The sequence below is a fragment of the Wolffia australiana genome, chromosome 12 (genome assembly GCF_029677425.1).
Source record: "Wolffia australiana isolate 7733 chromosome 12, ASM2967742v1".
NCBI classification, from domain to species: domain Eukaryota; kingdom Viridiplantae; phylum Streptophyta; class Magnoliopsida; order Alismatales; family Araceae; genus Wolffia; species Wolffia australiana.
In genome coordinates this window covers 7561048-7576611 of record NC_135846.1, presented here as the reverse complement: position 1 = coordinate 7576611, position 15564 = coordinate 7561048, and the positions used below count along the sequence as shown (strand labels likewise).

Genomic DNA, 15564 nt, shown 5'->3' with positions numbered 1-15564 from the left:
CAAGCCTTGGTGTAAATTCCTGATATGATCTGTTATCGCATCTAGGAACATCGACCTCGGCCAATCCAACCAGGTGGCGAATAGGCCCAGACGGGCCCAATACCAAGACCTTAAGAAGGTCTTACCAAGACGCGAGAGGCACCTTTTGACCATCGTAAGTAACTTCTACGAATTCCGTCCAAGGTCCTCCTCGGCTCATCGCTCCCTTTTGCAGAAGACCATCCCTGAAGTGAGGAGTCGTACTTGGAGTTCATGATGTGCATCATTCCGTCACCCAGGAGTGTCAACCCCGCCAGCCGTCCTCTCTGTTTCCCTCTTCTATCCGTGTTCTTCTCACAACTCGATTTCCTCATCTCTCTCTCTCTTGGACAAGTTCATCTTTGAAAGTACAAGTGAATTGAAGTAACAATTCCACTGCCGGCTCTGCCAAAGAGAGCCATGGATGAGCCACAACTAGGCGTCAGATGACCAGAAGAAACCACAACTAAGCGCAGATGCTGTCCCAGCAATGGTCTTACTCAGGAACCAGGACGGTAGAACCTGATGGAGTGACTGGGGTTTCAAGTGTCATGGGAGACACAGAAATGAGATTGTGGGACAACACAAGAAAAGTCTGAGTGCAGCAGAAGCACATCCAAAACCAGTTGATGTGGGAGGTACTACTGGAACAGAGTAGCTTGGGAAGTGGGTACAATGCAGGATGCGGAACTGGAACTGTAGGTTATGGAAGATGCTGCCAAAATATACAGGGAAAAATGGAGAATTGTAGACCACTTTCAGGCTCTGATACAATGAAAATGTATCAGTATATGGGAGGATAAAATGGCTTTCCATTGGAAACTTTTGAGAAAACCCTGTAGAAATGGAAGGAAACCGAGATGAGAGAGGAAAAAAAGTTTAAGATGAGCTTAATGGGAAAGGCCCATATACACCTAAGCACTCATGATTAAGAATTGGCTGTATTTCACCTGAGCTCTCATATTTGTTAATAGATTCAACAGAACGAGTAACACTCCATGGATTCAACAGAACGAGTAATAGTCTGATCCAGAGTCAGCTTGGGGTGTCAAAGCTCCAATCAACAAAATATTGCAACATTTTTTGTTGGAAACTACAAACCAAATATTGTTATGTTCTTATTTGGAATCAGTTCATTTGTGTATGTAAACAAAGTGCCCAGACTTTTTATGCTTTTTGCTACAATAAATTGTAGGCTACAGGTCTCAGCCCTATCATCTTCATTGTTTTACATTCTTTGCACTATCTTCTTATCTGTTTATTCCCCAATGAACAGATGTTTTAACTTGTAACTTCAAATTTTTCATTGTTTTCTCGCCATCAACAAATCAGATTAGTCATGAATTTCCTTTGAAGTTTTCTCATCCATTTTGTATGTTTAAGATATCACAGCCTCTTAAATTGTGTCCCATTTTCATAGCTGATACCTATTTTCTAGTGATTTGTGAGAGATATTTAGTAAGTTCTAGTTTTTCATGGGACAGGGACTGATGGTTGTCAACATTTCTGCGACTACATTTCCTCAAACATTGGATCGGCTTCATAATTATCTTCTTCAGGTACCAATGAGAGCCTCATCAATTTTTCCTCCTTTGTTCAGTAAATTATTTCCACATGGTTGACTGGATGTACAGAAAAGTAAGCTGTGTTTGGCATCCTCATTATTTGCTTTCAAATTAAAATGCAGCTCTTGAAGAACTCTTTTTAATATGGAATAAGTTTCTTCATTTTTATTCAATTGATAATATTTTTTTCCAAAAACTTTACTTTCCTGAAAAAAAAACTTTTTCTCTAAATGAGTTAATCGACGATAAATTTAGCCTGATTGCCTTTCACATCTCTATCAAGAAAAGCAGTCCCATATTAGGTGGAACACCAAAGATAAGTCATGTTTAAGTAATCCAATTTTAGTCTTTTGACAAATTGGCTCCTTAGTTTTCATATATGATCCAACCAACATGAATCCATTTTTTTGTCAAATACTTTCCTTAATTTCAACAAAATGTTTTAGAATCACATAGGGAATCGATCCGATAGCATCCTAGGCCCAGCCCACTAGTCCAGAACTCTATAAAATTTACTCAGTACTCTATAAAATGTTTTATAGAGTATTTTTTGTCAAATACTCTATAAAATAGTTAAAGCTAAGGTAGAATTTTACTCAGGGAGCTCGTCCCCTCTTAGCCCTTCTACTCTTTCTCCTAGGGTCTTCTTCTACTTTCCATACCTATCTCCAACACCTTCCCATGACAGCTGGCCTTTCATTTTCTCTTCCAACCGCAGTTGGAATTAGGTTTTAGCACAATCCCAAAACAAAGTTTCCCTTGTCTTATTTTTGTAAATGTCCCCATTGGAAGATAAAAATCAATATGAAGCTGTAAGAGAAACTCTGCCAGCTCAAACGAAGTAATTTATATGATTTGTTCAATTTTGATAAAAATACCAACGTAGGCAATCTCTTTGGGGACATCCAATCAAATTACGATCTTAAAGAGAAGATTCAAATGGCCCCTCGGCAAGGATGACATGCACAACTCGAAAAATGATCCAACATCGACATAGCCTGGTCTTGTGTTGAATGTCTGAATATGGTGATCCGTTCGGATTCAACTTTTCCTTCCTTTTTTTGAGTTTACAGCCTCTGGGATCCTTGCGTTTAAGTTTCAAACCAAAAGCATGTAACATTGGTTGTTTAGTGCTTGTAATCATATTCACTCTTGCTCTCTGTCAGTGTATTGAAGAAGGGGTTTCATCTACCTCAGAATCCCAGTAGAATTCCACAGACAGCTATGAATACGTCAGGTAATAATTTACACTCCTTAGGTTTCTATTTCTTTCTGAATTTACTGTGTTTCTTGATTGAATTGACCTGGATAATCATCACGAATAAGCTAAAAAACAAAGTATAAGAGATAGATAAGCAGAAACAAGAGTGAGAATGAGAGAACAAAGAAAGAGTAGATCAGGGCATCAGGAGGAATCCTGCAGCCTTCGAGTTAGGCAATTGATGAAGATGACCTTTTTTTTTGAACAAGATGACCCTTAACAAAGCTCTTTCAAAAAAAAAAATAAACCTTAACAAAGTGAAATTACTGTAGTATGCAATTTCAGTCTAACATGTGTTTTTATTCATTATGTTTATACAATCTTTTTGCTCATTCACTGTAATTGTCTAATACAATTATTTGGTGGTTATTGGGCCTAGAGAAATTAATTCAAAATTCTTTGGTTCCAGTGCAAAAGGGTCTGACGGGCTCGATGACATGACAGTTTCAAAAGACTTGTTTGTAGCCGCCAGTCAGAAATAATTACTCTGTTATTGCATCATTTCATTCCTGTGTTACTCCACTTCACACCCGTAAACATTAATTTATACACATATGTACCATGAGCTTCAATCTTTCTCTCTCTATCTCTCTCTCTCTCATGCAATAGATTTTTTTTTTGAAATAAGGATAGGGGAGATCACACAAAGTCGGTGACCTTCCCAGTCTCTCATGCAATAGTAACTAATAAAATCATTATTTCCTGCCAAATAGTGATTTAAACACATGAAAGAATAATTTAGAAATCAAAGGATTTAGAAGTACCACCTAGGCCTGCTCTCCTCTTCTTCTTCAGTCATATCCCTGAACTCGTACCACTCCCTGCCCGCACCGCCCACCGGCATCGGCGCTCTCGTGAAGACCTCCACCGGCTTCGCCACCCACACCGCCATCTTCATCTCTCCCTCCTCCACACCCTCCACCGTGACCCAGCCGAGGCCCGATATCGCCACGTCACACGCCGGCCTGCTCACACAGCCCATCAACAAGATGGCAACGGCCCGCTCGGCCCGAAAACAGAGAACTCAAACGCACCTTTCTGCACCCGCATATCTGATCTGGAGGCACCGCTCGGACTGGAGCCCCTGCCAGGAGTCAACTCCCCCTCCGGTGGGGGGAGTCAACACGGACCCGACCCCTCTCTGGTCGATGGCAAAAAGTTTGAGTTGACCTACTCAGAGAAGACTAACTGCAAGTCAATGCTAACCTGGTAAAAGTCATCGGCTTCCGCAATTGGGACCATGTTGACTTTCAATGCCCGTGGCCCGTAAAAAGTCAACCTCGCCTGCGGCGGCGCCTGCCCCAAAAGAAAAATAAAAGTAAATAACAAAATAAAATAGAGCCCGGCCTCAGGAGGGAGGCAGACCTGCAAGATGTCAATTCTGATGAGTCCGCCCCAGAAAAGGGAAAACCCAGTCAAGCCGGCGGCTGCTGCCACGTCACCCCGTGACGTCTGGATGAGAGAAACAGATATGAGAATTGACCACAGAGCGAGAAATAGAGATATGGAATTACGGGGAAAGTTTGGCCTCTGAGATAGCTTCTCGGAGCGAGAAGAGGAAGGTCTTCTGCTTGAACGACCGCAGCCTGCCTGTGGTGGAGATGGACACCTGGCATGTCGAATATTTTCTGCGCCAAAGATAATTCAAAAAATACACAAATATTCATTTCTAGAGAGAGAATAGACGAAACAAACAAAGATGAGGGTAGTTTACAATTTTACCCCTCCTCCGTGAAAGGCTTCGATTTCAATGGGTCCAAGAGTGGTTCCAGGAACAGCGGACTGTACGGGCTTGTACTTCCGAGCGGCCGCAGCCACCGGATCTTTATACGACATCATCTCTGGATATCATTTTTCGGTATATTTGAGAAATATATTTGGAAAGATGAGCAGGTTTATGCGTAAAACTAGCAATTTAATATTTACTGAGCATCGCGTTGATGAATGCAGACTTTCCAACATTTGCTGAACCCTGAAATCAGTGTACGATTGTAAGAAAATTTCTCCCATGAAGAATTAAAGTTGGAGGAAATAGAGTAGTATAATCTATGTCTAATTCATTGCAGTTGAGTAGCTTAGCTATAGGGAAAAGTACATCTGAATAATTCATTCGATTTTATTCTTTTCTAATTCATGTAAAACAATCAAATTATATTCCCTTATAAAGTATTCTACAGCTGAGGGTTTATAATATTTTTGGACTACCAAGTTGAATCAAGTAGTGGATTAAAATAAAATAAAATCTACGAGATTCAGCTTTTGAAAATTTATGATTCATCACGAATTTCATGAATCTCCAACCATCTCACGCAGATAACGAATTTTAGCCGCAGAAATTTCCACAAATTGTACTAAATGGTTTGGGGAACGTTTGTGTTTATGTTTTTATTCATGCAAAAAGATACGAAGAACAAAATAGTCATAATGGTGTATCCCTTATCATCAGAGAGAAGTGTACTAACCAGAATATAAACGTCACGCCCCTGCATATGGGAAAGAGAAAAATGGAATGGTCAGTAAAGGCAGTCAGGAAGTAATTACAATAATGAAAAATTGACTTATTATCTCTTGCCCAGACGTAAGAAAGAGCAGCCAGTAATAATCAGAAAGTAATTACGATAAAAGAAAGTTTTATTCACTTCCACAAGGCGCCATTTTTTACTTTTTCGCTAATAATTGGCGTCCTTGTATTTCATTGCTATTTATTGACAAATGTAAAATATAAAACCGAAACCACAAAACATGAGAATATATTCTGGCACAGAATGCAGTTCCACAGAGCAAAGTTCACCTTTGTGGACAAAAGGCCAAACTAAGCTACTGATCTTTCACTGTGGCTGAGCCAGGAAAGAAAGAAATTTTATGCAGTTTTGTCATCAATGTACCCACTCAAAGTCAGCTTGAATGCTCTGACGTCAAATATCATTCAAGGTTTTCTGTGTGTCAACTCTTTCAATGGCTCTTTGTCTAGTATATTTCGTAAAACCCTGATAACAAGATAAAAAAGTGAAAGATAAAGATAGTTTCCTATAAAATTTTCATGCATTATTTGACACTAAAAAGGAAATTCATAAAGCCCATGAGACTCGCAAAAATGTTCACAGGAAAATTTCTAGATCCAGGCCTACATTATGGAGCTAAAAAATAGAGTTCAGGTCAAAATGACTCGTTTGGTTGCAGAAAGTTACGCCTAATACTCAGGAAAATATTTCATTATATTTTCAGATAAGATGAGGAATGAAAGAAAATAAAAGTGAAACCTTTTTCTCCTTTTGGACCTCTGATATCACTCCAGCGATTCCAACCAAAGACTTTGAGCTAGTCAAGTGAACACTGATTACACTACACGGAAAAGCTTGAGATCAATATATCTGTGAAAATTGTACGTACATCAAGCAACTAAAAAAAATGAGCAACCCAAGCTACAAGACGTTGGTCCACTTCATAAAGGGATTATAAAGTAGAAATTTACAAAAATTAGATCACCTTTACTTCGGAATGATATACTCACTTCAATTTCTTTTTCATGGTGGCCTCAACAACCCAATCACCAATGCAATTCATGTCAGTCCCTTTTGGCAGGAGATCAACCTAGAGTGGTACGGGGAACAAAGATAAATATTTAGTCAGAAAAAGCGATAAAATGACCTAGTCAAAGTATCAAGGGTGGGCTGGAAGGATGGTTATAACCTTTGTCACAACCATTATAATTGGATTCGATCCAATGAGGTCCCGTATGCGTGAAAGGAAACTCCCATTGAAGTCAACAATATCTACCTAGAGAAAATAAAATAAATAGTATTGAAAATATATTCAAAGGCAAAGAGATGGTCAGTGCTTATTGACAACGAAGGATATTATTAAAAAGTAGTAGTTAAATAGCAGGCCCATTAATTGAATTTCTCTAATCATCCACCGATAAGAAGGCAACTATTGAAAATTAAATTTTAGCCTCTGGAAAAGGCATTTGTTATGCGATCTTTCTATAAGACATGGCATCTGCGAAGTTCTCTGGCTCAAATTCATCAAGGACGACCTCAAGATTCTGTTCAAGACTCTTATCCATCTCTTCTGCAACAACAAATCTGTAATAGATTGCTCGGAACCCAGTTCAACATGACCAAACCGAGCACGTGGAGGTGGATCGACACTTTATCAAAGAGAAATTGGAAAGTAGCTTGATCAGCACCCCATATGTCAAGTCGGAAGATCTATTGAGGATCTTTCAAAAAAAATCAATATTCTCATAAGAATTCTTCAAAAAAGAAATGCAGGATTTCGAGAGAATTAATAAATTTACCAATTTCACGATCAATGCCTTCTCCTTTCGAAGATGTGATAGTCTCTCACGCAGTTCTTCCGCTGTAACAAACTGTTTACCTCCGGAATAGCCCCCCACTCCCCCAACAGCTGTTATCATGTGTCCATGGGATAAAAGATGGCATCTTTGACAAATCACTGTCTTCAGCTGCCGGTGCCTTTCTTTCTGCATCATATGAAAGACAGTGAACCAGAAATTATTTCTCCTCTCACTGGTGGGTGGAGACTAGCATCTTTTTCTGATTAGATTCACAAGAATTTTAGTTTTCCGAAAAAGCTCATAGATCAATGTTTGTAGAAGAATTTAAATGCAAAGAGACAAACAAGCTCTGATGTAATTCACGGCCTCGACAACGAACAGAATTGAAGCAACAAAGTTCTTAATTACATTTCTCTTCTAATCAGCTCTCTTTTTAAATATCCTCGTCGCGAGAATTCAAATTCAAATCATATCTTTCGATCAGGTTCAGAAGATTTTAAATTTCCTGAAAACCTTCATTAAATAAAGACTGAAGCAGAATTGAGATACGAAGCGACAGACAATCACCGACACAAAATTTCATGACCGCCACCATCGAAGCAACAAAAGAAGCCGGATTACCAGGTCATAAGTCTCAGGATCGACGTAACCAGGCGCATCGGCCTCAATCTTCTGCAACGGCGAACCGCATCCGTAACAACAAGTAACAGAGCTGGAATCCACGGCGACTGCGCTCGTCTTCTTCGTCTTCTTCCTCCCTGCGGCTTCCTTCTTCAGCGCCTGCTCAGCCGCAGACTTGGCGTGCTGCCGCTCGAGAAATCTGTCGCCGCGCGTCGGCGCCGCAGCGCCTCTTCCTTCTGGCTCGACATCGGGAAGAATCGAAGAGGAAGAAGACGAAGAAGACGAGGTTTTGCAAGAAATTGAGAGCGATCTGCGCGTAGAGAACGAATCCGAGCTCCTCTGATCGGAAGAAGATGAAGGAAAGGGGAGAAGATGACGGGGGAGGACGAGCGACTGCGCTCCGATCGCCATGGCCGATCGCTCCGCGGGAGCTCTGCTCTGGACTTGGACAAGAAGATAACGGCCGTATCCCTCTCTTAAGCCCTTCCCCCTTGACGCCTCCCCCCCCCTGCCGTTCCGTTCCTTCTCGTCATCCGTCGTCCCATTCTGTCCGTCCCGTTCACGATCAACCCTTCGTTCCGTCCGTTTCTTCCCGTCATCCGTCGTCCGCCTTTCATCCCTTCATTAACAGTTGCAGCGTCCTCTCCAGCAGCCTTCCGTCATTTGTTTCCATTATCCGTTCCATTGACTGTTCTATCATGTGTTTCCCTCATCTGTCCTTAGTCATCTGAATAGTCAATCTGTTTATTGAACATATGACTGTACATTGTCGTCATTACGTCTTCCCGATTGAATTAGGAATGCAGACGCGCCAACATCAGATGGAAAAAGAAGAGGGACGAGCCCTGAACAATTGTGGCATGAGTGAATTTTATTCGGATTTTTTCTATTTATACTAAGAGGGTATTTATACTCCCATATATTAGTCTAGCTAACGACTATGATTTCCAATAAGTTTTTTTGGCCTTCTAAATAATTTAAATATATCATCATATAGAGTAATTAATGACATATTACTTTTACATAATCGATTGATTGATTTTCCATCCCATGGGGGACCAAGCTATATCTCATGCTCATAAAGATTTAAAATAGTATACTCACCCACTCATGGAGCATGTCTATCATTGGTTACCTTTTATCAAAAGTTCATTATTCGTTTGACACTCCTAATATGACTTGGGGTATGGTCAACTGTCAAACTTTAATCACTCATCCGAGTCAGTACTGATCAATTTGAAAATTATCGAAGAACTCTTCTATAATATTCCACTCCTTTGGCTAAAGACTTCATCCCATCATTTTCCTTAAGTTGTCTCCTATTATATAAAGGATGGAAAATATCATTGACCACTCAATCACCCTTGTGAACTTGTTACTTTGCCCAAACTAAAATTGTTATAAGCCTATGATTAGAAAATTGCAGATCGTAGTCAAAGTACAATTGTAAATAAATAAAGATGTGTTTGGTGTATTCATTGTAAGTACCACTTATACTATTGTAGCTTAATCAATCTAATTGACAATTTTGTATACTACCATAGAGAAATTAGCATGGATCGTTTCATTGAATTATTTATGTTAAAGAGTACACACTATCTATCCTTAGTTGTGATACGATCAAATCTGCATCCAAGAATAATGTTCAGATTGAACGCGTACAAACCTCAAATCTTAGGCTGGAGTGTTCAGTAGCCTTTTCTCATGAACTAGAAGTCTCTAAGCAATGCTTGAGATTTCTTGGGGGTTTAGAAATATTTTATTACCACGTGTAGAGGTGCATCGGTGGTTGTATCTATTAAATGGATGCGAGGCCCATACAAGAATGTAGAGACGGGAGAGGTGATAGAGCTCGGGGGCTCAAAGCCATGCAAACGCATGCAAGCACCACTGCTCCAAGCGTGCCACCCCAACCATGTGAATCATGTGCATGTGGGCAGTGGCCCTCGACACATCTTTAAGTCAGTCATACGACACACCCGCGACATCCACTTGCAGTACCCTATACTAGGAACTGAGACTTGACATTCTACGCGCCTCCAGCACCTACATTAATATGTCTTCCACTTTGGTCCTCATCAACACGTCATGTTTGGCGCCCCAAGCCTTGGCGCATGCGCACCGCAACACCACCCTACAGGGACACATCACATGCATGTGTTTGCCTTAGGATTCCGTTCACCTTGTGATGCAGGACGACCTTGGGGACGTGGGTCAACGGTTTGTTGATGGTTGTATCCATTAAAAGGACAGAACGTGGGCATCCGTCGATGGAGATTTTGGACGACTGTTGAATTTCCTTGAATTGACTGTTGACTGTCCTTGAGTCGGTCGTTGACTGGTTGAATAGAGAAGAGAGAGAGACATTACCCGGAGAGAGAGAAAGAGACAGAGAGCGCAGTGACGAGAAAGAAACAATGGAGAAGGTATATATGATAGAGAGCGAGGGAGAGGAATCGCAAGAGAGGACGAGCAGAGAGGGAGGGTAGAAGAGAGAGATAGAGATGATATTTGAAACTGGGAGTGGTATGAGGAAGAACACATTCTAGTGAGAGACCGGGAGAAGGGAAAGTGCGTTGGAGAAAGAGGGGGAGAGTGAATCACGAAAGAGAAAGAGGGAGAAATGATGCGGAGAGGATAGGAAGATAGGAAGAGGGTGGAGAGAGAGAGACAGCTAAAAAGAGCGTGGGAGACAAAAAAAAAAACAAAGAAAGAAAGAAACGAAGTGACTGAGAGATAGAACGTCGGATAGAGAGAAAGAGAGAGAATACCCGATACAGAGATCAAGATAGCACGATAGAGCTTGGGAGAGATGGGTCTGAAGAAGTCTAGAAAGATTTGATTGAGGTAAAGAACCAAAGAGAGAGGGTCTGATAGAGAGAAAGAACGTTAGAGAGAGGGAAAGAGACAACGCGATACAGAAAGGAGAGAGGGCGATTAAGAGAGAGCACGATAGAGATAGAAAAATAGATAAGAGAGAAAGCGAACGAGAGAGTATCGTAGGGAGGAAGAGAGACGACGGTAACGAGAGAGAGTGCGTGATTCAAGAAGGAAATGTACCGGAGAGTTGGCGAGCAATCTAGACTACTATAATAGGAATTGGTGTACCCTTCTGGCCTCTGATTGGCTGAAATGAGAGTGAGAAAGAAGAGAGAGTGAGAGAGAAGATGGAGAGGGGGATTGATCGAGCGGCGCCCCACGAACACGAAAATCGCCCGACGGATGGTTCTCGATCTCAAACTGGATGTTCACCCTGCCGTCGATCAGATCTTGGACGTGAGTTTGCACAGATTGGACGGCTCGATTCAAGGGATTGATATCTTGGACGAAGGGAGAGCGAGGAGGACGAATTGGACGGCTCGATTCTATGACTTGGCGGCTCGATTCAAGGGTTTGAGATTCCCATGCCCTGTTTCCATCATCGCCCAAGTCGACATCTACAAGTTCGACCCCTGAGATCTGGGAATGATTTATCACGGAAGAGGGATAAGGGTTCTCCGCGACGTCTCAGGCTCAGAAATTGAGAGAAGCAGCAGCAGAGATTTGCTTCTGCACGTTACATGGTCTTCAATTTCTTTGTATTTGGTTTTGATTGATTCCTCAATTCGTTTGCCATTTCCTGATCGATCTCCATCTGGAGCTTGCATTTTTTGCATCACACCTTTATTTGTTTCGATAATCGGTATGTCTGATCATTAATTTTTTATTGCGACATGTGCATCTGAACCTCTTCGGCATACGTGGCTAGATTTTAGTTAGGGTTGTCTACTAAGAGTTTATTCATTCGTCAATGAAATCTATTCTTGATCGAAAGATTAATTTGATTTAATGGGGTTGTCTGGATCCTGCTGGCAGCCAAAGAGGCCGATCTGATCAATATGGCATTTAGTTGATCAAATCGATCCAAAGTCGCAGTAAGCGGCATTTTAAGCCCACAGAGGCGAAGAAGTCAACGACGGCCTCGGGAGGGCCCTAATAAACAATTTGGCCTCCTAACGAGCATTGCGAGTGGGCCCCACTAGTAGAGAAAGAGGGAGACTGCCAAACAGATTGTGATGAATAGAGGGGTAGCACAAGAGAGAGAGAGAGAGAGCGAGAGAGAGAGAGATAGACGAGTTAATGAAAGGGAGAGAAAGCACGAGAGAAATAGCGGTAGAAAAGAGGGAGATCTAGATGATAGAAATTGGTACTCTAATCTCTGAGAAGTAACAAAGGGACAAGGTGGACGAAGAGGAAAGTAAAGAATAACATAAGGACTGAAGAGTGTTGTCGTTAGGCTGCGGAGTGAGTTCTTGAGATACAAGTCGGTTCCTCTTATAGAGGAGCAAAGAAGCGTCATGGCGGTTGAGGAGTTAATGTTGTCTTGATACGGGGTGAGGCCATCATTGTGGCGGTCAGGGGACGCGGCAAGATTGCCGAGCCGTGTCTGCGTGGGAACGAGGCGAGATCGCTGCTGTGGCGGCTAGAGATTTTCCTGATTTAGTCGATGAGATTCTTCTCAAACCTTCTGCTGCATCAGCAGCAGATTCATCATTGTCGGAATTGACACGTGAGCTGGGTTCATTGACACTAGAAAGGGAGGCGATTGAGAGAGAGAAAGGGGAAAGAGAGAGTGATTGGGAGAGAACTAGAAAGAGAGGTGATTGAGAGAGAACGCGAGGAGAGAGTGATTGGGAGAGAACGGGAGGAGAGAGTGATTGGGAGAGAACTAGAAAGAGAGACAATTGAGAGAGAATGGGAAGAGAGAGAGTGATTGGGAGAGAACTAGAAAGAGAGACAATTGAGAGAGAATGGGAAGACAGAGAGTGATTGGGAGAGAACTAGAAAGAGAGACAATTGAGAGAGAATGGGAAGACAGAGAGTGATTGGGAGAGAACTAGAAAGAGAGACGATTGAGAGAGAACGGGAAGAGAGAGTGATTGGGAGAGAATTAGAAAGAGAGACGATCGAGAGAGAATGCGAAGAGAGAGGGCGAACGAGAAAGAGCGGGACCAAGATGGTAAGAACGCGTCCAATAGAGAGAGACAGAGCAATCCCAATAGCAAGAGACTTAGAACCTGATAGGGAAAATGCGAACAATAAAGGGAGAATATTGAGAGAGGGAATGGCTTAGGACAAGAATGAGAAAGGGAAAAAGAGAATTATCGAACGATCCATGGCTGGTCGACTGAAGGGAGACGGTAGTAGGAGGGCTTCCCTCAGCGGTGGTGGCAGTGGCACTTCCTGCGGCGATAGCAATGGCGGCTGAGGAGAAACCGATGGGCGATAATTCTCGAAGGAAACTTTTCTTCAAAAAAAATTTGCCGTTGAAAACAGTTTTGGGATCTTATAGATCCATAGCGTGGAAGAAGAAAGTGGGAAGTGTGGGGGAAAGAGGGTGGCGGCAGTTGCTATTCCAACGGCCACAAACGTGGGTTCACTCGTAATACAATCTCCACCACCTTGGCCACATCCGCCGAAGCGCATGCACACCTTGGCATTGACAGGGTCTGGCCCCACCCCTGCACAAGTAGCACCTGTGGCCGCGCTATAAGCAATGGCAGCCCATGCCCTTGATCTAGCATAGGCAGAGGCAAATTGCACATGTATTTGTGATGTTGTTATAAGTTTAATCTGAACTAAATCAAATAATTTCATAATAATAATAATAACTCATTCAAGTATGTATGATGGGAGTTAGGTCATCTCTACATGGACTGGCCTTTAGAGATGGCTCTAGTAGTTGAGTTAGTCTTACATAGAGTAATATGATAATAAAGATAATAAAAGGGATTAAATCTATAGTTGAGTGAAAGAAGGGATAAGGTGATAGATGTAGAAGATAGTGAAAATGAACAGAATAAATTGTGAGTGGAGAATGAAATTTATTTGTATTGTTATAGTGAAGCAAGACAATAGTATAGGACGTGGAATATTTATGTTTAGAGTTGTAATTAAGATGTATGTTATATTTAACACATGAGATAGATATAGTAATGAGGAATATTAAGATATAGGTAAGTAGTGAATAGAGAATTTTATTTTAGTGATATACAAGAGGAATACAAAGAATGAAGAAGAAAGGGTATGGGAATAATAATGTTGATAAGAACAAGAGTATTTAACTATGTATATATTATTTGGATGAGGAGATTATAGATATAGAGAGAAAGGCTTAAGAAATAAGGAGATAAGAGGAGGATAGTTTAATTTATTAGAAAGAGAAGGAGAGATTAATATAAGGTAATGGGAAGACTAATAGTAACTAATATGTGAGTACTTATATAATTCTATCGTCGAGGATACCATGTAATATTATAATATGACTTTTATCAGTTTATGTACTTAGCATTTTTGAGTATTTTATAGATGGTAAAATTGAGAGAAAAATAGGATAAATTTTAGAATATTTGGATGAGCATTAGCTGTTTGACAAAATGCCTAACCAAGACAGATCTATGAAAGTCGGTAGAAAACCATGTCTAACTTTGATTTCAATCACATTCAAGTATCCAACTGAGATTATAAGTAGCAATCTACACATGGAGTTCAACAACTTACCTGAATCACCCTGATTCACGCAGTCCAAGAATGGGGATGTTGATCACTACCCCCTAGCCTCAGTGTTCATCTTCTCCCACCCTCCTCCATGTTGGCACGTATCCAAGGTGCTCTAGATCTCCCAGGGTGCCATCATTGGCGTTCCAAGTAATGGGATAGGTGTCACTCAGCTCCCTTGGCTCGTCTTAATGCGGGACAGGTCTGCTTCCATAAAGCCCTTTTTAAAGCCTACGAAGGGCCTCCCATGGTCGTAGATAGTGTGGACAGACCTTGGAGTTCCTCCTAGGCTGTCAGATTGCATGTGAGGGTACCTCCTGAGCCAAAATGTGTTGTCCGGCCAGAGGGAGACAGTGGCCAGGGGCGATGGTGGACAAAAATGCCTATTGTCGTTGGATCTTTTATCATAAATGGTTAACAACTACGATTAAATCACAATTTTAGAATCCTAATAAATTATGGTGCACCCGTGCCACATCATTGTATGCGCAGTGGCTCTATTGGCCATTTCATTCATTTAAGTTTGCCCATCGAGGGGTCCCACCATCCTTGTTGGAAATTACATGCAATCAAAAGCCTATATTAGAAAAATAAAATAATTATTAATCACAATAAGAAGATCTCGTTGTCTGATATTCCTAGATAAAATTGGACTGTCGAGGTTATATTTGAATACTCAAAAGAAGATCGTTATGATGATGGCTTTGGGCTGGGTCCGCCCAAAGCCTAGTCATAGTTTCTTTCTATTTTTCATACGAACGGAGGTGTGATACTTCTGTTATCTTTGTTGGTCTGGCCTGCATGTGGTTTGGAAAAGAGACAAAAGTTAATCCCATAAGGAAGAAGTTTAAAACATGCATATCTATATGAGTTTCATCATTTTTCTTTAATGAAATAATTTCTCCCTTATTAAAATGCATGTGCAAACTTTATTGTCTATATATTTCTCTTTATGCTTTGGCTCTTTATGCCCCGTCTTGTGGGCTCCTTGTGTCATGTTGATTGGCTGGTACTTGCGCCTAACGCTGTTGTTAGAGCATCGATGCTTGTCGGTTGAGGGCAGGTTTGAGTGCCCTGCGCTCGCATGCCTGTGATTGGTTTGAGCGTTGCAGCGCTTGGCTCAGCGCTTGTGCTTCACTACAAACACATTTTTACTTTCTCCTCTCTTCCTGTTTTTTTTCTATTTATTATTTTTATTTGACTTTAACCCTAAAAAGTATCAAACAATGGACTAGAGAGAATAGTTAAACCCATTAAAATTA

General features: G+C 41.3%; 2 protein-coding genes across 4 annotated transcripts in view; one reads left to right on the top strand and one right to left on the bottom strand.

Annotated features, from left to right (window-relative positions):
* LOC144710043 (P-loop containing nucleoside triphosphate hydrolases superfamily protein) overlaps positions 1-3416 on the top strand; it is a 47059-nt gene extending 43643 nt beyond the window's left edge. For all 3 annotated transcript variants that reach the window (XM_078583709.1, XM_078583710.1, XM_078583708.1), the window contains 3 exons: positions 1503-1577; positions 2750-2820; positions 3254-3416. In XM_078583709.1, the coding sequence (XP_078439835.1) occupies positions 1503-1577; positions 2750-2791 (117 nt within the window). In that variant the 3' untranslated portion in view covers positions 2792-2820; positions 3254-3416. The remainder of the gene's footprint in view (positions 1-1502; positions 1578-2749; positions 2821-3253) is intronic.
* Positions 3417-3521: 105 nt separating this feature from the next.
* Positions 3522-8229, bottom strand: NOA1 (P-loop containing nucleoside triphosphate hydrolases superfamily protein). The gene is made up of 13 exons (XM_078583706.1): positions 7766-8229; positions 7145-7330; positions 6535-6621; positions 6356-6435; positions 6105-6186; positions 5307-5327; positions 4771-4816; positions 4567-4685; positions 4359-4472; positions 4210-4296; positions 4051-4140; positions 3879-3985; positions 3522-3809 (listed from the first exon to the last, which is right to left on the bottom strand). The coding sequence occupies exons 1-13, from the start codon at positions 8174-8176 to the stop codon at positions 3599-3601; spliced, it is 1641 nt and encodes a 546-aa protein (XP_078439832.1). The 5' UTR covers positions 8177-8229; the 3' UTR covers positions 3522-3598.
* Positions 8230-15564: the final 7335 nt, after the last annotated feature.

Bases quoted from the DNA above. Each gene is read 5' to 3' on its own strand.
- NOA1 (XM_078583706.1), bottom strand. From the start codon at position 8,176: ATGGCGATCGGAGCGCAGTCGCTCGTCCTCCCCCGTCATCTTCTCCCC. The intron at 6,187-6,355 runs GTGAGTATATCA...TTTTCCGTGTAG, and splicing joins ACCATGAAAAAGAAATTGAA to TGTAATCAGTGTTCACTTGA. The intron at 3,986-4,050 runs GTTAGCATTGAC...GCCATCGACCAG, and splicing joins AAGCCGATGACTTTTACCAG to AGAGGGGTCGGGTCCGTGTT.